General features: G+C 39.8%; 1 protein-coding gene across 2 annotated transcripts in view; it reads left to right on the top strand.

Moving 5' to 3' along the window:
• LOC130248422 (potassium voltage-gated channel subfamily KQT member 1-like) overlaps window positions 1-24,556 on the top strand; it is a 409,170-nt gene that overhangs the window by 219,316 nt on the left and 165,298 nt on the right. For both annotated transcript variants that reach the window (XM_056482176.1, XM_056482175.1), the window contains 4 exons: window positions 3,367-3,442; window positions 6,964-7,058; window positions 8,042-8,082; window positions 14,701-14,762. In XM_056482176.1, the coding sequence (XP_056338151.1) occupies window positions 3,367-3,442; window positions 6,964-7,058; window positions 8,042-8,082; window positions 14,701-14,762 (274 nt within the window). The remainder of the gene's footprint in view (window positions 1-3,366; window positions 3,443-6,963; window positions 7,059-8,041; window positions 8,083-14,700; window positions 14,763-24,556) is intronic.

Raw genomic sequence — 24,556 nt, forward strand, 5'->3', positions numbered from 1 at the left:
TCACTTCTGTTCAAATATCATTTTGTTCTCCTTTACAAAGCGCTGTAAGGGTTTTCACAAAACCTTATTTCCTGTTGTTTAGGTTAAAAGATGGAAAAGCGTGGAATTGTGTGTCAATAAAGCTCTAATTATATTCTTTTGAGCATAACATACAGACAAAACAACCCACCCAATACTAACCACACACCCCGCTTCAGTGTGGTCTCCATTCCTGAGTAGAGCTTAAGCTTGGGTTTCTGGGTAAATTTTTAAAAATAATTTAATTTTTAATGTACTGGAAAGCACCTCCTTGAGTGTGTGTGGCACTGCCCTCTGGTGCACAGAGGCAGGAGAGTTTGGCTGCTCTGTGGGGACAGAGCTGTGGGCACCCACCCACTCCTACTCCTGCTTAGAGCAAGTGCTCAGGTCCCGCTCTTTGGGAGCCAGGCTATGAAAGGAGTTAAATCCTCACCCCCAAGGGAGTTAGAAACCACAACCCTGTGTAGATCTGTCCTTTCTGTATTGTTTCCACAGAAATGCCACATGGGAAGAGTGTGCAAATGGGGTGTCAGTCACACCCTCATCAGGCTGTTCTCTCATCAGCTGCTTATCCTAAAATATCTGGGAGATTTGCTGCAAGTGGTGCTGTGCTCCTACAGAGCACTGCCAAAGCAGGGCCCAGAGCATCTCTGTCCATTTGTTCTCTCTTGGTGGATGTTTCTGGCACAAGACAGACCAACACCTTCAAGGCTGAAAGGGTTTTGCCCAATCCAGGAGTTTGGGATAAAATACAAGGTTTAGTATGTTGGGCTACATTCAGGGATAAATGTAACCTGTTCAGTAGTAGATGTAATTATCCATTATGGACATTAGTGGTGAGAAACCTATGAAAACCAGCTAAAATCTCAAAAAATGTTTAGGATTGCAGCCACACTGCCCCAACCCCCCACCAGGAGGATAGCTTGCTGTACAGAGCAGGAATTTATCTCATCTGGAGCTGCTGTGCTCCCTGGAGATTTATTGGGCCAATTAAGATGATTTATGCATATATCTCAGTCTATGGATTTGCACCTTTTCATGCTATTTTTCCATCAAAGTCAGGTTTCACACATTTTTGACTCTCAGTTTAACATTATCGACCATCAAATCCAAGCAGTCGCTTCTATTTCAGAATTTTCTCCCAATGAGATTGGTGTGAGTTTTGCCAGTTGGAACATAATGATATCAAGTGCTCTGGAATGATAGTTGGGTGACCTTCTTAGCTGTATTTCACAAATAAATGACTTTTCTCTCTAAAAATGAGGCCTGATCAGCTGTGCATCAAGTTTCAAGAGTTCAATCTCATAGTTTTGAAAACTTTAGCTTGATAACACAGTGGAAGAAGTTCTGTAGCCCTGATTTCTGCTGAAGGAGGGGAACTGGGATGAAACTGCTGCTTTGGTTTGGCTCCATCTCTGACTTCTTTAAACTTGGCTATTTAAGCCTGTTTAAGCAGTGCCTGAACCATCTCATATGGATTAGTCTAATAAAAAACCCCTCAAGTATATATATGAAGTTTGACATCATTTACTTCTAGGGGATAATTTCAAGTTTTTATCTTAACATAAGTTTTTATGCTACACGAGGGAAGTAGGCTAACCCCTAAACCTTAAACTGTGATTCTTTTCTGATTATTAAAAAAAAAAAATACTTGTAGGGGCCGACAAAGATTTCTCTATCAATTCTGTGCCATTTGCAAGCAGAATGTCATCTCTGTTCTAGTCAGCAGCCACAGGAGCTCAGCTGGGGCCCTGAATGTCAAGCTGAGCTTTTTTTTCACCATAATAAAGGTCCTGCAGGCTAAACTGCTGCTAGCCTGTCAGTGACACTTCTGAAATCCCCTTGATGGGTTTACACAAATGTAAAAATTCCTCCTCAGCAGTGCTGCTGATGGTGTATAACAAAGGTGGTTCTTCAGTCATGTTCACCCTGCTTTGTCTTCTGTGTGTTTGCACATGTGAGCATATTTATGTGGACATCTGCTTGTATATACACAGATAAATGAAATATGGGCATATAAGCAGGACAGACACTTATTTGTGTATTTATTTGATGTTCTTCTGGGACTTGAAGTGCAAAGAGCAAGAAAAAGCTACTGAAAGTTTATTTTAAAAGCCAGTTGCTGTGGCATCTTCACTCAATCAGGAGCTCTCAGGCACAGGGTGGGATTCTTTAGGTACAGGGCCAGGAGTTGGACTCAATGATCCTGATGGGTCCCTTGCAACTCAGACTATTCTATGATTCTCTGATAAGCAGTATTTCCCCCAAAGAATAATTATAAAAATGAATTAGTATGCTGGTTTTTAAAACACAGTCCCTGCTTGTTTAGCCTTTATTTCCTTCACTTTGAAATAATCCATTATAATCTTTCTACTTTTTGAAGACTTTGTCTCTAAACTGTGGCACCCAAGTAAAGTAGTCAAGCCAATACTTCCTTTTCCCCAGCCAGACACACTGGGAAGAGGCAGCAGGTTGTGTTTTCAGGAGACTCTTGCTGGAAAGCTTTCCTGGGATTATCATCACATGTCAAGGATGATGTCTATGTAGAACATAGATTTCCCATAAATATAGATTCCTTGGAAACAAAATTTTGTTTTTAGTTCACTTATTTTGAATGAATAAAGGAGTTCACGGGGAAGGAGTCTGTCCTTAAAGAAAATACTCTTTCTTATCATTACCATATTCCTGTTTCCTTTCTACCCTGCCAAAATTTCCTATTAGAAGAGGTGTGGTAATTAATTGTCTGCCAAGTGGCAGAATTAATGTTCTGCAAATGCAGAATCCTCTAGGTGAAGTGATACAGCTGAGTTATAAAATGTCCCATTCTGTATTTGAATACCAGCACAGACACTTATATATGTGCTGAGAGGATATTTTGTGTTCATTTTTATTTACTTGTTTTTAAGATACTTTGATTTTTCTTTTCTTCCAAGTCCTTTTTAAAGGACTTAATTTCTGTGCAATAGATCTCATGGGCAAACACACTGCAAGTGCAAAATAAGGAATGCACTCATGGTTCTAAAAACATTTCACATTCTTCAAACTGATGCCAGTTGTGTGCATTGACAGTAATCCTGTCTAATCCCTTCCACATGTATTATCTTTGTACACCTGCTTTCATTGTCTCACTTATCAGTTTTGAATACTTAGAACCACAATTTGCAGGAAGGCAAAGCAGCAGAATGAAGCATCCATACACTCACAACTTTGCTACACTGCAGTTTTGCAATGTAAAAGATAAAACACATTGTAGATTTCAGTGCTTGGAGTCAACATCTTCCATTAAGACGTTTTTTCCTCCCTCCTGACCCCCAGCTGATGTCTTTCTGTGTTTGTGTTCCTTGTCAGACTGACTGAAGCACACAGAACAGCTGTGAAAGTCATTAGGAGAATGCAGTATTTTGTGGCCAGAAGGAAATTTCAGGTAAGAAGCAGGATTAATCACAAGTGCATCTCATGAGCCTGAGTGACATTGAAGGTGCTCTCAGAGTTCACTTGTCTTGGTGAATGTGGTTGTAATAAATCAGTTATTTTTGATGTTCTTGGGCTCACACCTTTTGTGGATTTTTTAATGGTGTGGGCAAAATTATCAGTGATCCATGGATGCAGTATGCTACAAACGCCTAATTTTGTGGAGTCATAATCTTTTTTTTTTTACTTCTATTTTTTACTGCACTTGTTTTTTTAGTTTCTGTTTGTTTAACTGTATTGACCAATACTTACCCATTCCCTAGCAGAAGTGAGGAAATTACTGGTGTTGGGGTGAAAAAAGCTCAGGGTGTCTTCAAAAATACTGATCATAACAAGAGTGTTGATCATAACAGATCAGTCATCTGATCAATTAGGGAATGTTCAGTCCTGTGCTCTGTATGGCTGACAGATCAATAGGCTTCACCAACAAATACTGTGAGTGCAAAATTGCTTTCTTAGGTGTGACCAAATGGATTTTATTTTAGGATTCCAGAATTTCCATATTTTATAAAAGTATGGAGCATCTGCCTTCTGGAAATTTGCTGTCTTTATGAAATGTTCTGTTAATTTTCTCAATCGGGATACAAAGTGCTCAAATTAAATGTGCTGCATTGAAAATATTGTTTAATTTTGCCTTTTTATTGAGGCTTATGATAAAACTTGTTTGGAATATGATCCTGATATCATCATCCTCATCAAACATGGGCTGGAAATGCTATGGAAATGAAAAATTAACTTCTGGACTGATTTTCAAAGCCCTCATTATTTCCATCTCAAGGTTCATGCTTTTTTTTTTTTTTCCAAGACGATCCACTGCAAGTTAATGGCCTTTCATAATCCTTTTGAAGAGGTTTTAAAAAAATAAATCAAAAAGTTACATTTCAGGGAAGTTTGATTAAAGCTGAGCACTTAAATGCAAGGGATAGAAGCCTGAGATAAGATCCCAGCACTTAGAAGACTCTAAATTAGGGCAGATAGGACATCTTATATATTTCCTAATCCCATGCAAATGTGTATCTTCAGATGACCCTAACTAGGAGAAGTCAGGTTATTAAACTCAGCAAAAAGCAAGAGAGCAGGATTCTATTGTAAATATACTAGATAGCTAAACACTATGGGAAATTTTTTAAAAAGTAAAATAGAGACACCAATTCTGTAAAATAAAATCAGTTTATAAATTAGTTAGGTTAAAAATTAGGATATTTCAAACCACCAGAGACATAATGTTCTGGAGCTGTCAGCCAGTAGCAGTCATGCCAAAGCTTAAAAACTGAATTTCATCAATCTGTGGAGAGAATTGTGTGAGTCAGTGACAGGGAAGAAGAAGAAGAAGAAGAAGGAAGAATCTTTTGTTTCTTCCTTTCTTGGGGCCATGAAATACAGTTTATAGGACTCCCATGCTAATTAGATTTTGGAAGTTCAAAGCTGTGTAATATTATTTAGTTTTGCATGCTGAATGTGGAATACTGAGCTCAAATGGACAGGATTTGGGATTATGAACAGAATGAACGTCAAAGGAATTGTTCAAGTGTTGCATTTACCACACTTCTCTGGAAGCCCATTACCTCCTGGCTTCAGTTGTATCGTTCTACATTTCCTAATAAAAACATGACAGGGGATTGTGCCAAAGTTTGGCAGGACTTCAGATGCCCAGATCTAAAGCTTTATAGAAAAAGAGGAGGGGGAAATGGTGAAAACTGCAGGGATATTTTAACTCAGCTTCAGAGAGGACTCAGTCAGATTGCAGCATCCAACACTTTGCAACTGTAGGATTCTGAGCTGATGGTTTGGTAAAAGGGATAATAGAGAGAGAACTTTAATTTGAGGGGGAAAAGAAATTTCACTGGGAATGAGTAGAATTAATTATGCCCATGGTAGCCCATGGGGGAGAGGGGAGGGGAAGACTCCCCAGCACATCCAGACTCTGCACCGTGCATGGTGTTTAAATAGAGAGTGTCCAAAGGAAAGGACACAGGATTTAGCCAAAACGCTCTCAGGCACCCCCACTAGTCCATCTAAAGAGTGAGATACTGGCACTGCTTCTCGGGGTGAAGACAATAGGCTGCTTTTCTGGCCAGAAATAGTGATGTGTCAGCGTCTGCAAAATGTGGAGCTGGGGAAGGGGGAGAGGGGAAAAAAAAAAAAACCAAAAAAAAACACAACCAAAAACCAAACGATAAGCTGAAAACTGAAACCTCCCTCCCCCGCAAAGCCTCTGCTCCCAAATGCACTCACACACACCTCCAAAACCACAACTCTTCTGAAAGTATTGGTGCAGGTAAGTGCTGGTGCAGGGAAGGCATTTTGTCACGAAGAGCTCTTGCTTCTTCATTCATTTCAGGGGATTTGTTTCCATTCCAGTTCCATGCTTTCATTTGAAATTTCTAGGATTGTGTGGCTGCCTTCCAAGCATGACTCCAGCACATACTGTAGGTGTTCAATGCATGTGTGCAGTGGTGCATGCTAATGGCTCTGGCTGAGGCTGTGACAGAGTGCAAACAGACAACAAGATGACTAATGAGCTGTTTTCAGTAATTTCCAATTACTAGATTTGCAGTTTACCTTTTCTTTTTTCTCCCCCCGTTTTTTTCTTGAGTCAGAGCCAAAAAGGGAGACATCTTGCCCCACATTTCCCATAAGGGTTCTCAAAATCCAGGCCATGATTTACATTTATATCTCCACACACACATTGATTTTACTTGCTAAAATTTCACCGTGCTGCACTTTTTCTAACCACATCACTTTCTTCAAATTCTCTAGACTTGTTTCAAAATTTGGCCGCAGTAGTTGCAGCAAGAAACCAAAGCTTGGCAGAAGCATCTGTATTCTAATTAGGATGGGAATATAGCTGGGCAGGTGGCAGTTTATTAACTCTCCTGCATTTTTTTATCTGTCCCTTTTTTTATTTGAATTGCACCATTTTTCTGATCTCAAAGGTCTCACGAAAGACAAACAAAACCCACGTGCGGCAGTCTCCTGACTTATGAAGAGCATCTGTCCTCCCTGCTCCTCAAGCAGCAATATTTCTGTCACCAGACATCTTTGGTCTTCAGAGACATTTGATTCTGAGTCCAAGTGTTCTGAGTTGGGCCAATCCCTGGGGTTCAGTCCCCTGACATTATGATTAACACATGGCTTTGGAATGAGCCAGGAGATACCGCACATGGGAGTCCCAGATAAATTATCCCTCTCGGGTTCGTGTTTCCCAAATCCACTGTGAAGGGCTAATATTTTGCTCAGTATGGAGCAGCATGAAGACATGACTCTAACTGACAGTAATGGGAATCATTTGGCTCTGTCTCCACAACAAATATTCACTCCCACAACGGCTGCATATTTTTTATTCGTTACAACAACACTTGCAAAACAGCAGGAAAATAGGCAGATAAAAAATTAGAATGAAGGCCTGTGTGAAGGAGAAATCCAGTTTGGCCAATACTCGCCTCTGAACGTGCTGCCTGCCTCCTTTCCCAGCAAGCTCGGAAGCCGTACGACGTCCGTGACGTGATTGAGCAGTACTCCCAAGGACACCTCAACATGATGGTTCGCATAAAGGAACTTCAAAGAAGGTAGGCCCTGTCTACCCAATGAAATATCTGATTTCCCCAGTGCCAGCTGGCTTTAGGAGAGATGTGTACTTAATGAACAGTAATTGTCCAAAATTGCAAGCACAACAGGGAGCACAATATCTGGAGGATTTAACTTGGAGCCATTTTTAACCCTTTTTATGACCAAGCTTACAATTACCCTTTATTCTCCTCTCCTTTTACTCCAAGTGGAATTAAAAGAAATGAAGGTGCATGCTGTGAAGTTTACAGTGTGATCCAAGCTTTTCTGTCCTCTTCTTAGAGAAGGAAAACTTTTCAAATAATGATTTACCTTTCTGTTTCCACTCTGTGGTTCTTCACAACTGAGAGAAATCTGTTTCGCTTGTGCTGCACTATCTGAACTCTTCCCTGCTCGCATTCCTCCATGCACATGCTTTCTCCAAGTTTGGGGGTTGCAGCTGAAATATTTTGCCACAAAACTATTCTCTTCTGTTTCAGCACAAAGTGTTTCTCTCTTTACAAATTAATGCTGTGAACTGGGACACCAGAATGAACTCCCCTGGCCCTTAAATGAAATGAAAAAAAAAAAAAATCCTATTGAATGGAATCTACTGTGTCAACATATATAGATATTAAATCCGCCTGCATGAGGCTCCAGGAATAGTTGCAAATGTTATTAAGAAGTCATTCTGTTTGTATAGTCTTTGTTATTAGATTACATAGGACACAGGAGAACTGTGTTTTAGTTACAACTCGAAAGTCTGAGAAATATTAGTACTCACGAAAATAACAATAATAATATGGTTTGATTTTGGAGGAAAAGCTCCTAAAGAGCTAAACTGCTGACTGTGTGCAGAAAGTCATGCTAGTCTCATGTTTTTGCTTGTTTTGGTTTGGGTTTAGAGCTACTGTAAATTCTCATGTAAATTATTATCCTGTGCTTAGCAACAGAGTTTAAGTTGCTTGGTAATTGCCCTGCTTGTAATTTTCTGTTTGCTTCTCAGGTTGGACCAATCCTTGGGAAAGCCAGGTCTTTTCCTCCCAGGTATGGTGACTGCATTTTATGCAAAATTATTATCTTCATAACTTTGGGAAAATACCCTTGGCTGCAGTAATGTGGATTTATAATCCAGCCAATTATACATGAATGTAATTCTGTTAATAAGCCCTGGAATGTCTGTGTCAAGATAAATACATTTCGTTCAGGTGGTAGTGGAGTAAATGGAAATTAAGAATAAATGTTAAAATGTGAATTAGAACATGATGAGATGGAAATATCCTGAGGGAAATTCTTCTACAAGAATAGTCTTTCTAAATCCTCTGGGCTAGGATTACAATATATATTGATTCCACTTTAAAAGGTTTCTTCCATCCTGAACTCATGTACCATATCCCCAAGTGACTTGGAGCACAACTGAGGGTGGCAAAGTAATTTCAGAGCATCTAAAAAATGGCATATTGTTAGTGGTTAATATTATCCGAACAAGGAATATCATTCAAAACACATTTTCAACATCTGATTGCTGCAGAAGGCTCAGTAGTACAATCCTTTTTCCCTGTAGCTGGTTTTGGACTACAGGAAAGGAATCTGTCAGCTTGAATACTTCTATAAATATTTATGCATGGGAATTCATTCCACAACGTGCAAGCGAAATTTATGGAAAAACTTCCTTTACCTCCAAGAATGCATTATTTTATTTCAAGTATAGCATTACCAAACTGGAACTACAATTTGTGCTTGAAAAGACCAGTGTTAGAAGCACTTTTTATCAAGTAGTTTCTGGTTTCAGAGGAGGGGAATAATTAGAAGCTCATTGTGAAATAATGTTCTGAGAGGTTCAAGAAGCTGAAGATGTGCAGGAAGTTTGGTGTCACCAAATCTTGAGTCAAAAGGGTCATGGAAACCACTGGGAGGGTTTTAGGTGGGCCTGTGGCTTTGAGCAAGTGTTGGAAAGAATCTAAAGTACCAAGGAACTGACTGGGAAAGGTAGAATGGTGGGTAGGGATGCAGAAGCTGATGAGCTCAGTTAGGGGGTTGCAAGACCAAAACCAGAAGTTATTTGATCTAGTAGTTATTTTATCTAAACCCTCCACAAATCAAAAAATAAGATAAGTGGTTCCAGAGAAATGGTCTGCAGAACTACACCTAGAGTTAGTTTGCAATTACTCCTGGTGTTATCCAACCTGCCTTTACTCCCAGGGTTTTCCAATTGGTGAACAGTGAAGAATGGGTGCATTAGTTGTCTGTTTGGGGTGAAATTAGACATTTGTATGGCCTTCTCTAGAAAAAGGGTTTTCTCTGAGTTTCTCTCAGAATGCATGGCTTACTCTACATTGAACATGGATTTTTGATATAATACTTTTCCAGGCCTTGCTAAAATCCTCATTTTTAATAATATGGGTGTTTCCCCCAGACTGTGTTATTTTTGTACTGATGACAAGCAAAAAAGAAATGACAATGCAAAGAAAATTAAACTGCCAAGGAGAAAAACATGAAAAGAATTTTCCTTTCCAGCTCCTTTTATATTTTTCCCCTGTTTTATTACACTCCCATTCAAAGAAACTTAAGGTCTGATTCCAAGCCTGTTGAAATGAACGGGAATCTTTCCAGTGACCTCAGTGGGGCTTGGATCAGTTTTTTTATTGAAAGCCTGTTGTGGACTTTGATAATATTATATAAAAGTAATTGCAGCCTGTCTATAGTATTATTGCCTTTCAAAGTGAATGATGTCATAAAAGACCCAGAATCTGAATTCACTGGAAGCAATTATTGTTATTTTTCAAGTTAGTTTCTCTGAGATTAAAAAGCACTAAAAGCTGTGTTAAAACAAGATAAGGATATGAGAAGAGAATAAAAGCCATGCTGGGTCAGAGCAGTCCTGACTCTGACAGAGCCAAGAGCAAGGTGCTTTGGGAAATCTGTAAAAAAAACCTCCAACCTTCCTGTCAGCTTTTAGCCCATTGCACATCAGAGGCTTCCTGACAAGGGTGCAGTGTATTTAGTGTCCAAAATGGTTTGTTCTCAACAACTTTGCCTCATTATCCCTTTAAACTTATGACATCTGCCATATTTTGTACAAAGAATTCTACTAATTCCACCTTCACATGTGCATGTTGTGAAGAATTCTCCCTTTTTGCTTGTTTTGGTCTTGGCATCTTCTCCCTTTCTTTGAAACTCCTACAGGCAGGAGTGGATTTAAAAACACTAAGGTAATTAATCAATTTTCCAAGGACCTGGACCCTACTTTTATGAAAATATTCAGAAGACTCTGTCTGAGTTTCATTGGAAGCCTGTCCCAGTGTTCCAGGGGACACAATTTTGTCAGATGAAACAGATTCCTGTCATAATAAACATATGCCTTAATGATGGAAAGGGTTGATGTAGAGGCAAAGAACATATTAATTGCATTTATGTAATCAATGAAAGAGACACACACAGTGATACAAATAAAGAGTGTCATGCTTGATCTTCACTACACACGATGGAGTTAACTGCTTTTCAATGCAATTTTTGAGACTTACTATAGCTTTTCAGGGGCAAAGGTGAAGAATAATGCCAAGGTAAAACAAAAGATCCAGTGTTTGGTTCAGAAAAGTACACAAAAAGCTGATGTTTATCTGTAATTTATCTGAATCTCTTGGTTCTGCATGACATGGGTGGGAATGCCTGAAGAAAAGAGCTTTCTTGCAAAATTGTGACAGTTCCATTGTTTGCTTTTTTTCTCCATTAAGTGCCACCTAAGCTTTCTGATATTTTGTCCTTCCCATCTGTTAAGAAGAAACTGGGTCACTGTATCTTTTGAAGTGTAATAAATATACTCAGCTTAATTTTTAAGTCAATTGATATTTGAAATGAGAGATACCCATATTTCTGCAGGAACTGATTTATCCCACCCCTCCTGGAGATGAAAATATTTTGGCAGTTTACTTTTTAGGCTGTCCAAAGGAAATCACAAGTGCCTGATCCAGGACTATGCCTTACCTTTTTTAAATTTCTTCTACCAACCATCTGTAAAAGGCTCTGACTGACAAGAGACTCCCAACAAAAGTCGCCATGATTGAGGCAACTTTGTTATGTGCTGTTTTATGGTGTAAAAGGGCAATCCTGACCTTCTATTTTATCAGCACCTGCAGCTTACAAACCCAAGAATCCAGATCTTGCCATAAGCTCATCACAATTGTCCCTGCAGGGAGCTTTGGCAGAACTGAAGCAAACACAGGTCCAGAAACCTCCATTTGCACTGAGTTAGCCAAAAGAAGGCAACACTGTCTCCTGGGCTGTTCTGCTTTCTGAGATACTGTTTGCAAAGAATCTGACATGTCTTTAGCAATCTGAAATATCTGGTCAAATTCCTCATTTTCTGCTCAAAAGAAACTGAGGGCTTTCAGATAAATTTGAATATTTTTGAATTAGCTCCTCTCTATCTGTGTAAAAATCAAAGAAGGACTCTTAGTCTATAAAGCAGTCGTTTCCAGCTTTTACCATTTTCAGACCATCTCTCTGCTATTCATTCACTGTCCTAAAGGTCCTCATAAATACTTTTCCCTAACCAAAGGAAAAAAAAATTGATTTTTTTTAAAGTTTAGTATATTCTGATGAGGTGGAGCACACTAGCTGTGTGAAAAAAATGAGATTATTGTGCCGTTCCTCCTTTGATTTGCTTTCTTCCTCCTGCTCATATCAATATATGCTATTTATATCACGTGCTTCCATCTGGGGAAAGAGTTATCATCTCTTGAAATGGTGTGAAGCCAACCTAAAAGTGTATGGGTTTTTTGTTTTGTTTTGTTTTGTTTTTTACAAGAGGCATATCTTGTTCTTCACTAGGAAAATAGATGGGCCTGCTTTGTGAAAATATTAGGAAGTGAATATAGGATTGTGTTGTTTTGAAAGCAGAATAATATGTATATTCAGGAAGGCAAAGACTTCCAGGGAAGAAATGTCCATATTAATAAATATATCTCATTACTATTAATATATATTAACAACTATTCAGTCTCCTGAATTAGAATGTCTATTGCTTATTTATTAGTGTTTTCTCTGATTTCAATCTCAGTATATAAAATAATGGGTTGTATCATAGCAACCATATGACACAAGATGTTTTCAAATTTTTTTTATTTCTAAGTTAAAATTTTCCCATATATATTTTCATCCAGTTATAAGTAATTATGCTTCCTTTCATCATGGTCATGCCATGTATCCTTTGTCTCTGTGCCTTTCCCATAAGTGTTACAGGACTGCTCTGTTTTAGTGCAGCCCAACACAAAGAGTAAAAACTCAGCACTAAAAGGAAATTATTTTGGATTACAAAGCAAAGACTGGAGAAACTTAGACATTTCAGATTTATAGTTGGCTATACAATCTTTTCAACTCTGTGAAAACAAACAAATTATGATGTAGGAAGTCTAAAATCATCTATCTAGAAAAGACTCAAGAGAAAAACATAAACATGAGATAGAAATCACACGAACTGGAGCAACTCTATCTGAACTTGTGCCCCCCCTCCTTACCCCAGTGTTTGGTGAGTTATGCACACACCACATTTGATTTCAAAGATGGTCTCTGTTAGAAGGAAATGCTTATAAATTAGGGCTGGATGCTGCTCCCTATGGAGGCTGATAAGAGCACAGCATTTTATGACTTTACACAGCCTGCATGCCAGCAAAGGGCTGCATGAGATGCAGCTCTCCCCATGTGCATCATCCCTTCCACTTCGGGTTTCCCACATCTTAGAGCAGTGCCACATGCCACAATACAGCTTCTTACTGCTTATCTGCTCCCTATTTTCTTTTCTGTTCCACACAGCTTTCAGAAATAACTAAAATAGGAAACACTATTAACTTGATTTGGGATGTCTTGATAATTATCTGAAGAATGGAATTAGAGCTGGTGAGGAAATTATTATTTTATTAAAGCTTTTTGAAGTACTTCTTCAGGTTTGGGGGACTTTTTTGTGTTAGACCTAAACAAAAACACTACCTGCCCATTCTGTTCCAACCATATCCCAATTTAGAAAACCTTAAAGTCATACTTTTTTTCTGATATATACTTTGAAAGATGCAGCTACAGATTTACTAACTAGGAAGTAGACAGCAGAGCCAATTATTTCAGTTTAGGCAGAGATGAACACAAAGATAAACTTGAGCCTCAGCCACTTACATTTTAAGAAGTTTCTGAGGTTGTGAGCAATGAATAGCCCACACGGATGAGCCAAGCTGTGTCATTTATTGTCTCTCCCACATTTTCTTTCCTGACTTTATTTGCTCCTGCAGGTTCTCTGAGGAAACACTTCTCTTTTCTAAGCCTGCAAAGAGCTGCCAAGGGTGCAGGACCCTTTTAAAGGTTCTGGGTGATGTGTGGAGGAGAAGGAAAGCAGAAAGTGCTCTTGCCAGAATTGCTTTTGCTAGTCTTCCTCTGGGGTCGTGCTGCATGCAGCACAAGTTATCTTGAGGTGAACTTTGCTGCAAGCAGATCACTAAACATATCCCATTAGCAAATACAAATGGTAAAACAAGTACAACTCCCTGAGAAATCCAGGAACGTGCTGAGCATGCACAGGCACTCGATGTGAACTCTGACACTGTGTAAATTCATATTTCAGCCTTGCTCATGCCCTAAGCAAAACTGACTTAGATAGCTTTAAAAACCAGACCTTAATCACTCATGAAAATGGAGCAATGTATGAAAAAATCCAGGAGTAATTACTCCAGGTATTGGAAATGTACTTTTGTAGAGAAAAACATCCAACTTCCATTGGCATCGGCTTGTAAGTTATTTCAGTATCACAGTGTGGGTTTAAATTTGTGAATGTTGTCTCCCAACTCAGAATATGTGTGGGTTTGTGCTTCACCCCCTGTGCAATAACACCCTCAAACTATGGCATTCCTGAGCAACAGATCCTGTGAACAGAAAGGATAGACCCCATTTTCCACAGTTCTCACCCTTGGCTCCCAACCTCACCATTTGCAGTGGAATGTGTAACTGGGAATGTTTACTAGCCATGCCTTATAAAGAGTAGGAGGGAAAATGAGGATGCAAGAGCTTTTCCCAGTGTCATTTCTTTGCAGAGAGGAGATGGATGGGATGGATGGATGGATGGATGGATGGATGGATGGATGGATGGATGGGTGGATGGATTTATAGACAGATGGATCAATCTCTGCCACTCCAGCCCTTGAAGCCCTGGATAGTGCTGCCTCCTAGACCTGCAACCTCAGTTGAAAATTATTCTGATTTCTTTATCTATAGCAAGTTCACCTTGCTCAGGCCAGTGATTCAAAACTGGAGGTGTGCCCAGGTACCCTGCCCATTCCATCTAACTACATGCAGTTCACTGAGGTAATTAAACGAGGCAATGTTACTCCAGACTCCATCTATAGCTCTTCATGTCCACTGACTACCTCTACCAAGGTCCAAGTTGCCCTTTAGACTAACTTAATCTTGCCAGTCTGAAAAACTAATTCCTTTCTCTCCAGCCACTCTCTTTCTCTTCTGTTTCATTCTTTCTTATTATGCTCATGTACTTTATGCTACCCTACTATTACCAGCTTTCTTTTCTTTTTTTTTTTTTTTTTTTGCTTTAAATACCATAGATATAATTCATAGTTTGAATTTATTCTCCACCTAATGAATGTCCCATTTTTATTCTTCTTTCTTTAGAAAAAGGGGTAGACAAAGGATACTACAGTATAGGAGCCAGACTGATCCGGCTGGAGGATAAGGTAAGTGCATGAAAGCTTGCTTTTTTTTTTCTGAGCAATGATATCTGATCTAGAGACCTGCAAGATAGTATCTTGGCATGATTTACTTTAGAATTACAGGGCTCCATAATAATGAATAATATCCTAATTTTTGTGAGGGAGTTGATGAAGTATCATGTGCATGTTGTTCAGCATTAACCATTTACCTGCTATACTGGTTCTTGATTGTAAAAGGAGCTGCTTTCATGTTGAAGTTAAACCACACACCTTGTACTGTGAACTGGCTGGTGTTTGTGACACAAGAATTAGTGAATTAAACAGAAATGTTAGTGTCAGGAATCTTTGTGAATAGCAACAGTTGACATCTTGGTAGCAAATCCCGAGATTCTTTAATGTTAACTGCATTTTTTCCCCTGTGCAGTTACCTTTGCTCATTTTCTGCCCCTCCCTCACTGTCTTCTCTCCAGGAATATGTTTGTCTTTGTTATTAATTAGAGTTACTTAGCAGTGTGCCCCAAGGCCAAAGCTCAGTGAGGCTCTATTGTCTTAGACCTGTTCCAAACATCCTCCAGAGTTTTTTCCACTCAAGTGACAACAAAAATACAAGTTTGCTCAGAACTCAGACTCTGTTTCTCTAACAGTGTTTTAGTCAGCTCTCTTACCTACTTCTAAAAGTTGGTGTTCATCCAGCAGGGTACTTTGTGTGGGCAGGAGAAGCACAGTAGCTGCTGTGGGGGGTGTGATGATGCTGAGACAAAAGACCATTTGAATTTGGCATATCCACTGCCTATTTGTTTCCTTGTCTCACTCAAATTTGTCATGCAAATACTCTTTTCACTTTTTTCTGGGGAAGTGAGGCGAGAAGGAAAGAGGAAGGAAACTTCTCATAATTCTTAAGAACTGTGCATCTTGCCAAAAAGCAGAAATTGAAATTAAACTAATACAATCTTTTGCCTAATTTTTAATGATCATTGCTAGGACAACATTGGAAATATGTGACACTGCATTGTCAAAGGACAGATTTTCTTTGAATTTTATCTTTCTTGCACAGTGTCAGAGAATCAGCTTCACAGATAAAGACATTATCTGAGCTAACTTTTAAAGTGGATTGGTCCCTTGTGCAGCCACAGCCCAAAGTGAAAATGGCTTTCATTCAGATTGCCTTACTCACTTTTTAAGAGATAAACTGCTCTCTGGCCTCTGTATATTCTGTAAATTCATACCACAGCTTCATTCTGATTTCTTGAATGTGCATATAAAGAGAACTCCCCAGTACAGATTGAAAATTTAGCAATAAAAGTATCTGTGATAATACTTGGAGTGCTTTGAGTGAGAAATACTGCTGGTATTGTAAATACCTCTGGAAGCAGCAGTTCATGGTCTCTTGACTGCTCCATATTTATGAAGAGAGGTGAGAAAGTTTTTAGTGTGTCTGGCCTAGGTCCAGCTTTAGCACAATGTGCTGTGGATTTGATCAATTTTATTTCAAAGCCTGACTTAGAGTGCTGCAGAGGCATCTTGGTAAAAGATGAAGAATGCTACAGGAGATGCAGGAAATGCTGCAGTGACTGATGTCTCTTGCAGATACCTGCTTGTGTTCTGCCTTTAATTTAGGCATGATCTAAATAGAGTCAGTGCAAGCTCAAGCCATTAATGGGCAGGACCAAGCTGCTCTTTTGTTTGAAGAATTACACTTTATATTTTGCATGGGAACTGGTGATTTCCCACTCTCTCTACTTATTGTTGTGGAGAAAACACATAGAGAAGAATAAAAGTGTGTCAAGATGTTTTCATAAAATGAGTCAATCATTGCAGCTTCCTTTTTGTTCTCAGACCAAACTGAAAATGGAAAATAAAAGCCAGACTCAGAGGGAACCCAGGGCATTTGATCTTTTAGTATAACTTATCATTCTTTCAGGTGTACAAGGCTTCAGTCTCATATCCCTGCTAAGAAAGTAGACATGGTGCAGAAAAAGGGCAAATATTTGTTGTGTTGATTTGCTTGAGGTTTTGGTGGCTTAAGTTTGGGGTTTTTGGTTTGCTTGGGTTTCTTTATTTGCATCTTTTTGGCACATTAGGCTAAAATACATATGTTTACATAATGAATATGAAGTTAAACTTCTCAGCTACCTCTGTTGTAATGGGACAATAGAAACTACTGCATCCTGCTGTCAAACTGCTTCCCCTAAATTATTTTCCCACGTCTCATGGGCTCTCCTGCTCTAACAGGTCACTGTGTAGTAGCTGCTATGTGCCCTAATGTGAAACAATACTGGACTCAGGAAGGACAAGCTGAGTTTCAACCTCTGAGGAGAATAAATGAAGCAAGGGCATGTCTGACATTAGGCTCCAGCTGGTGGTGAAAAATTATCTCCCCCTTGGAACTAGAAAACCTTTGGGATCAACCTCTTCCCCCTGGAGAAATTACTTTAACATTCAGTCACCCAGTCTGTGATGGCAGCCTCCCAAAAGAGTGACACATCTGATAAAAGGACACATTTTTGGACAAAGGCCAGTTGGTGCAGACTGATAAAAATACAGTGTGGATTTGAGAATTTTATCTGCCTAAATGAGCTGTATCAATAAGCAATGAGCACACCTCTGGTCCAGACTGACCTTCCCCACCAGCATTTTGCAGTTCATTTGTTTTAGCTGTCTCTCCAGAAGGGAATCAGAGTGTAACAAACCCACTGAGAGCTGTGTGTTGTTCTGCATAAAGCCATAATTATTATTTTTGCAAAGTGAGGGAGAGAGAAGCACACATTTCTGATGGCTAAGATGAACTCCATTCCCTGGAGAGGTTTGCTATTATTTCAGTTAAAACACGGCATTTGCTTACAGGAAGGCAGAGGCACAGGTCTCTGAAGGGGCTCTTTGGTGATAGAAGCTTTGAGGGAAAAATGTTTCAAAGATGCAAAGATAACAGCCTTCCATGCATGTGGCATGAGAGCAATGCCTGCAGCCTTTCTTTTGTGACCAACAGGCTCCTTCTGGAAGTCTGAAGTAACAGGGAAGAGTTAAGAACCAGTTCATGGAGGATGAAGCACTATGCAACTCCAGCAGAAAGCAGGAAAAAAAATTTACTCCTTTTTGACTTTAAGCATTGCAAAGCTGACTAAAAACAAGTAAAATGCATGGTGGGCAGCTCTCAGGCAAAAACATCCAAACCCCTTTTTGGCAACATCAGTGCTGTGCAAGCCTTCACTCCTCTCACTGACATGGCACATTGCATAGTGTGAGTTTGCATGGAACACTTTTCAACCTGTTTTTCCTTGAGTAGGGCATAAAATTCCTATTTTGTTGTGGCCAATGTAATAACCTAGTGTGGCTCTTTTCACAAAAAAAACCAACTGGAATGTTTGGAGAAGGAATGGGGCTTCCTTCCCAACACGTGATGTGTGCCATTTGGCCGACCCCTCCTTCATTTCCATGGCAGGGTTTAATTTTATATTGTGGTATGTAGCCATTGACAGATCCTTTTGAAATGTATTAAGAGGGAGATTGGTTCCAAGATGATGTTCTAGAGCTGGCGTTAGTTTCTTTTCAAAATTGTAAACTAATGCTTCTTTATGATGAAATGAGTATTCTTTCTTTTCCTTGTCTTTTCAAAATTAGAAACAAAAATCATGGTGTGCTATGTCAAACTGCACGGCAACCTATAAATAAAAACAGGAGAGAAAAGAATCTGCAAATGAAAGGTTAGAAAGGACAGCTGTGTTGTCTTTGAAAAAGAAATCTATTAGGTATTTTTATAATTATATGGCAGTCTTTTTTATGTGGTATTTACAGTTATGATTTACGTCCATATTACCATAACTATTTCCATACTTACAGACAACATGTGATAATGCTGAAAGCCAAAAGCAACCATTTGGTAGCATTTAAAAAATGCAGGAACACTAAGAGAAAACAGGGCAGTAAAGCAGAACCCTTCTGAGTTTTATCCATCTGAGTAATGTGAGCCAGGACAAAAATGTCATCCAACATAAACAAATGTAGAGGTAGGATTGTGGTGGTAAACTCTCTCTCTAGCAATTTAAACACTCGTTTTTGAGTTGGGAGCTATAAAGATGGGCTTAGAGAAGAGCAGTGACAATGGAGAGATGGATGTTGGTGAATCTGATTCCTGCTGTGATTACATCAGGAGTCATTAAATAGTAAATTATTTATCATGGCAGTGCCTGCAAGCACCATCAGCACAAAGGACTGGTAAGAATTTCCATTCTAAATCCCTAATTTGTGAGTGGGGTGATGGGCATAACTGAAATGCATTTAAAAAAAAAGGAACAAAAAAGAGAAACAAAAGCCAAAAATTGGTGCACAATGAGTCAGTTGCAATATGAACATGCTACACTTTTGAGGTTTCAAGAATATGTCTGAAATAAACCCCTTTGTTAAAAAAAACACGTTTTGGCACCAAGGTGTTTGTGGGTTGTTTGTCCCCAGTTCCTTAAAGATGGAGACATTCCATAACAGAAAGCTTTTCAGCAGGCTGCTTGCAAATGGGTGGATTTTCTTAGGTCAAAGCCTTATCTCATTTACTCGGGAGCAGTCCAGCATAAATCCATTGACTCTGTGCCATAAGCATGATGTCATTAGAGTTTTATTTTTAATCTGTTGCTGAATTAAAACAAAACAAAACAAAACTAAACTAACAAAAAATGAAAGCCCTGATGCCTCAAGCCAAATTGTGCTTGCATGTATGCCAGTGAAGTTACTCAGGATTTAGACAGGTGTAAATGGCAGCAAATTTCTTAAATGGCTTTAACAAGGCTCCAGCTCCTGTTTTCACATCCTGCTCATCAACAGCGAATTGACAGAGATGAGGTGAAAGCAGAAATAGGGACTCAAACATTTCAGAATGGATCTAAGTGAAATAATGTTTTTCACCTGTCATGACTAAGGGAATCTTTGTGGTATGCTGGGTGTTGTAGAACTGAAATTGTGTTCTTGTACTGAAACATCAAGATGGTCTTTTAATCTGCAAACCAAGTAATGAAAAAGTAACTGCTTAGTCTCAGCCACACAACTTTTCTAGTCTGCTACTGACTCCTCAGTGCAGAGAGGAACTATTGTAGTCCTGACTTATGACTGTCTGGGATGGGTTTATGCTTCTCTTCTTATGATAAACCTTGTTTAATACAGTTGAGAGGGACAGTATGGGTTTGAGCTGCCTGGTTTTGATGGTAATTTCTGGAGGATCAGGCAAAAATAAGAGCTAACTCTGATACCCTTTCAAGTAAGAGAAGAGACAGATCATATATTCTGAGGCATAATGGAAAGAATCCTCCCTCAATGCTTCCCTTATGTTTTTTGTTGTGGAGCTTTATCATATGTGGTACTTGGTAGCACCCTCCTCTTATTAAGGTTCTACACCACTTTCCATTACAGAGCTCTATTTTCAGCTCCTTCCATCTTTGCCAAACTCCAGCCATCTGGGCTGAAATTCCCAGAGGCAGATGTCTGCCTTGTGCTGAGATCCTTTGGAAAATTTATATGTCAGAGCGGGTCATCCTTTCTATATCACAGTAACCTGACCCACTGTGAGGATTCTCCCAAAAGTAAACATGAAAACATTGATGGAAAACACTTGAGCTTCTTCTAAATTTGAGCAAGAAAACTGGACAGAAATGGAATATTATTTGCCAGTCTTGGGACCTAGAGGCCTGATCCAAAACGTAGTGAACTCATCAGGGAGCTTTCACATGGATCAGGCCCTGATTTTTAATGGGTGAGGGAACAGAGAACAGTGAACGTTTGCCAGGATGCAATTCACCACCATAAATCAAACGTTAAATAATTCCAAAGCCCAATAAATGAGCGTGCAGATGGCAGTGTCTGCTCCCCAGGGATTGCACTGACTGGGATCCAGCCTCAACAGTTTGATCTCCTTTGGAGCAGTCTCAAGGATTGCTCTGATTAGGCACTTGGTGCAGTCTGCTTCTCTGCTCTCTTGGCTGAAACTTCACTGCTGGGAGCAATCCCCCCCCTCCAACCCTGCCCAGGACACTTTGGAGCATGCAGGGCAGGGGTTTCACAGCCAGATGTGGCAGAGCAGCTGGAATCAGCTGGACTCAAAGCTTCCCTTTAGTAAGAAAAACAGAGAGTCACTTGCAGAAGAAGAACAAGTGCTCCTGGAGAAGAGCACATGGACTAATTGTGAGCACAGAGAGAGAAAGAAACACCAGAGTAATTTAGTGCTGCTGGGAAATACCACAGCCTTTGGAAGGGAACTGTTATAACATTGGGAATCTAATCCATATTGATGCACCAGCTGTTTAACCTGCAGGGAAGGGGTGCTGGAAATAGCAGCGCTGATGGAAAAGGTTGTGGGTGAGGAGCCCTGTCCGTGCCTTCCTGCCCTCCACAAAAACCTTCCCAGCATCACAGCTGGCTTTAACCTACACAGAGGAAAGGCTCCTGAGCTTGGAGATGGTGATTTCCTGTAGGTCTTAGAGAGAATCAGTGCCTAGATAGAGGACAGACACTCTGGAAATGCCCCTGCTGCCAGAACAGACTGCAGTGTGAGTCTTGCCCTTCTCAGGTGCCAGAAAGTCCAGCCACAAATGGAGAGGAGTCACAGCTCTGCTGGTTCTGTTACATATGATGCAATAAAGTAATTTATTTACTATTATTGGGTGAAAAAGAAAGATTTTTAGAGTGTTTTTGAGATTTTGACCTTTTGTTTTTTTATAAAAAAGTCACATCCTCCCATTAAGAGCTTTGACCTGAACACCCAAAGAATAGCAGAAATCAGATCACCTCTAAGTATTTTGCTTCTGCTTTTTGTAATTTTTAATAGGTCATTCTAAATAAAAATAATGTTCTACATGATCCTGGATCCCAAATGCCTTTAATTAGCAATGTGAAAATGATTTTAACAATCCTCATTTAAAAAAAAAAAAAAAAATTGTAAATTCATTAAGCCTGCCTTTTCTTATGAGCAGAATTTTAAAAACTGTTATTTTCTGATGGAAAAATAAGTCATTTGAACACTTTCTGCAACCTCAAATTGTTGCAGATGTTAAACAATTTAATTTAGAGAGCTTTTTTCAAAAATATATTTTGTAGCTGTTCTTTGTTGGTTATGCCTGTGCAGTGCAAGTGCTGCCCTTCCTACAGACAGGTTGAGAATATTCCTTTGGAATGTTTCTCCATCTGAAAATGACAATTTGTTTCCAATGGAACATTTTTTTGAGAAAGTGTCATATTCATGTGTTTTAAATCATGCACTGAAGGAAAGTGTTTCCAGTTTTCCACTTCAGAACAACTTTCTGAAAATTAGACTCGGGGTGAAATACTCTTGATTTTCTGAGCATTTCAGTTGAACAGGTTTATTTCTAATTCATTTGTATTAGTGAATTTAAGATCTTCCATCATCAGGAAGAATTCACAGAGAACACAGATAAATTTTCTTGTAGGAAAAAAATTGATTTTCCTCTAGTATTCCTTACCTCAGAATTACTGTAGCTATTTCACCTACCACATTTTTCAGATCAGTAATTTATAGGACAATTTTAATGCTGTTTGAATGCCACGTAATATTGACCTCTAATACATCTTGACCAGGGAAAGTACACTGAAAGAAAACCCCCAGATTTGTATTTTTCAAATACAATTCCCAAACTAACAGCTGGATTTCTGTTTCGTGCAAGAACTGAGTCAGAGCAAGCAGCAAGCATCTATTTAATCCTGGAGCTATCCATCCCCTGATGGCAGCTGAGGGATGGACTAATTCAAGCCTAATTTGCTGTAACTGGTCTCTGGGTGTTTGCAATGGATTAGAGGTAAGAAGCAGTGTGAAGAGCAGTGCTGTACAAGGCAAGCTAAAGGATGATGGTGCTCTGTAAAAGAAAAGAAAAATAAAACCCAAAAATACCTCACCAAGATGCTGCAGTAATGTGACAACATTCCCTGATGTATTGGCTGCATCAAGGAAAGAGAATTTTCACTCAACAGAAAATTCATGTAAAGGCTAATGAGGTGAGGGAGAGAAAAACTGAAAAACTCTTTTTTTGCCTGTATCTACCACCAGCTTGTCATTTTCAATGCATAGTTTTGAATTTTATGGAGCAGGAAAAAAGCAAGCAAGTCAGTAATACATACTTCTACAGCATAATTATTTTCCTACTAGTAAATAGTGTAAATTAAAATCATATTTTTCCTCTTGAGAAGTTTGGATGTTCTGGGGTGTTTGAATAAAGCCCATGTTAGCCAATGTGTCTGTTACACACTGCAGTCCTTTGAGACTAGGAGGAGTGGGTTTGAGCATGAGGAGAGGTGGTGCAGAGTACCTCAGGTCTCTTCTGATCATGTGGGGACAGTGCTTAAGTTATTACAGGCTCCATACTCAAGTTTTGCCTTTTTATGCTGTGTCAGAATACAACTAAATATTACTAAATCACTGAGCACTTTACCCAGGGGTTTGTTCATGGCATTCTATTTGAAGAACTGTGCTTCTCTTCATTATGAGCAAGTGTTTTTTCCCAGGCTAAAATACCTATAAAGTAAACTGTGTGCTGTCACTGGCCAGAGCCAGTTCTATGAGTTCTGTGGCTGTGATGCCATAAAGTGCCTTGGGAGCACAGGGTAGCTCAGCTTGCAGGGGACCTCAGGAGGTGGTACAGTCACTGCAGCACCCAGCATCCCTGTGGAATGGAATGGAATGCTGGGCAAGCTGCAGATGGACAAATAAACACTACAGATGTGCTGACAGGCTGTCACAGAATCAAAAAGTCATTTAGCTTGGAAAAAGCCTCCAAGATCATCAACTCCAGCCTGTGCCAGATGTCCACCTTGTCACCCAGCCCAGAGCAGAGTGCCCTATCCAGGCCTCTGGGACACCTCCAGGGATGGGGCCCTGGGCTGCCCCTTCCAATGCTTGACCACCCTTTCAATGAAGAAATTCTCCCTGATGCCCAGCCTGAACCTCCCCTGGCACAACTTGAGCCATTTCCTCTTGTCCTGTCCCTTGTTCCATGGGAGCAGAGCCCCAACCCCATCTGGCAGCACCCTCCTGTCAGGGAGGTGTAGATAGAGGTAAGATCTCTCCTGCTTGCTCTGTTAGAAGGTATCATCAAGGAGCAAACTGTCAGGTCTCTATTTGTTTCTGAGACCTGCAGTCCACCTGTAAATGGCACATGTGAACACAGCAGTGTTTGGGCCTCAGTATTTTCAAAACCTGACAACTAGAAATACTGAAAGTTCAGTCACATTTTCTCTTCTAAAAAACTCTAACAAAGATAGGAGTCTAAAACTGACTTTAAAAGACTGTTTTTCAAGAGGTGAAGGATACAGCAAGGCATATAAAGCAACTTTAACAGGTGTGGAATAGAGCCAAAACAATGTAAAGTAAAATATGGGATAGTACAGGGCTAGGCTGCTGCTGCCAGGTCAGGTTAAGTGTCTGACCAGATCTCCATCTGGATTCAGGATCTGGCTCACACAGCTGCCTTTCCTCTGCAGGAGCAGAGATTGCAGAGATTATCAGCAATATTATCACAAGTCTCCTACTACCCTGCATGTTTCTTAAAGCTTCTGTATTTGGAGTCATGCAGTAATGGGATCTTAAGGGAGCTCCCCAGTCAGGCCATTCCCGGGACTCTGTGGCTGTGGCACTCCCAAGGTCAGAGACTTTCTGGGACCAAAGGCCCTTCCTCGGCTCCAGGGGCCCCACTCACATCACACCAGCTTTGCCATGGCAGAGTCCAGAGGGCTCACTCCATAAAGCCATTTATTCCTGGGGCAGTGACACAGAAACAGCCCCAGCTGCTGCTCCAGGAGGGACCCCAGCAAAGGAGCCCCTGGGATTTTAT

Source organism: Oenanthe melanoleuca, chromosome 1A (genome assembly GCF_029582105.1).
Source record: "Oenanthe melanoleuca isolate GR-GAL-2019-014 chromosome 1A, OMel1.0, whole genome shotgun sequence".
NCBI classification, from domain to species: Eukaryota; Metazoa; Chordata; class Aves; order Passeriformes; family Muscicapidae; genus Oenanthe; species Oenanthe melanoleuca.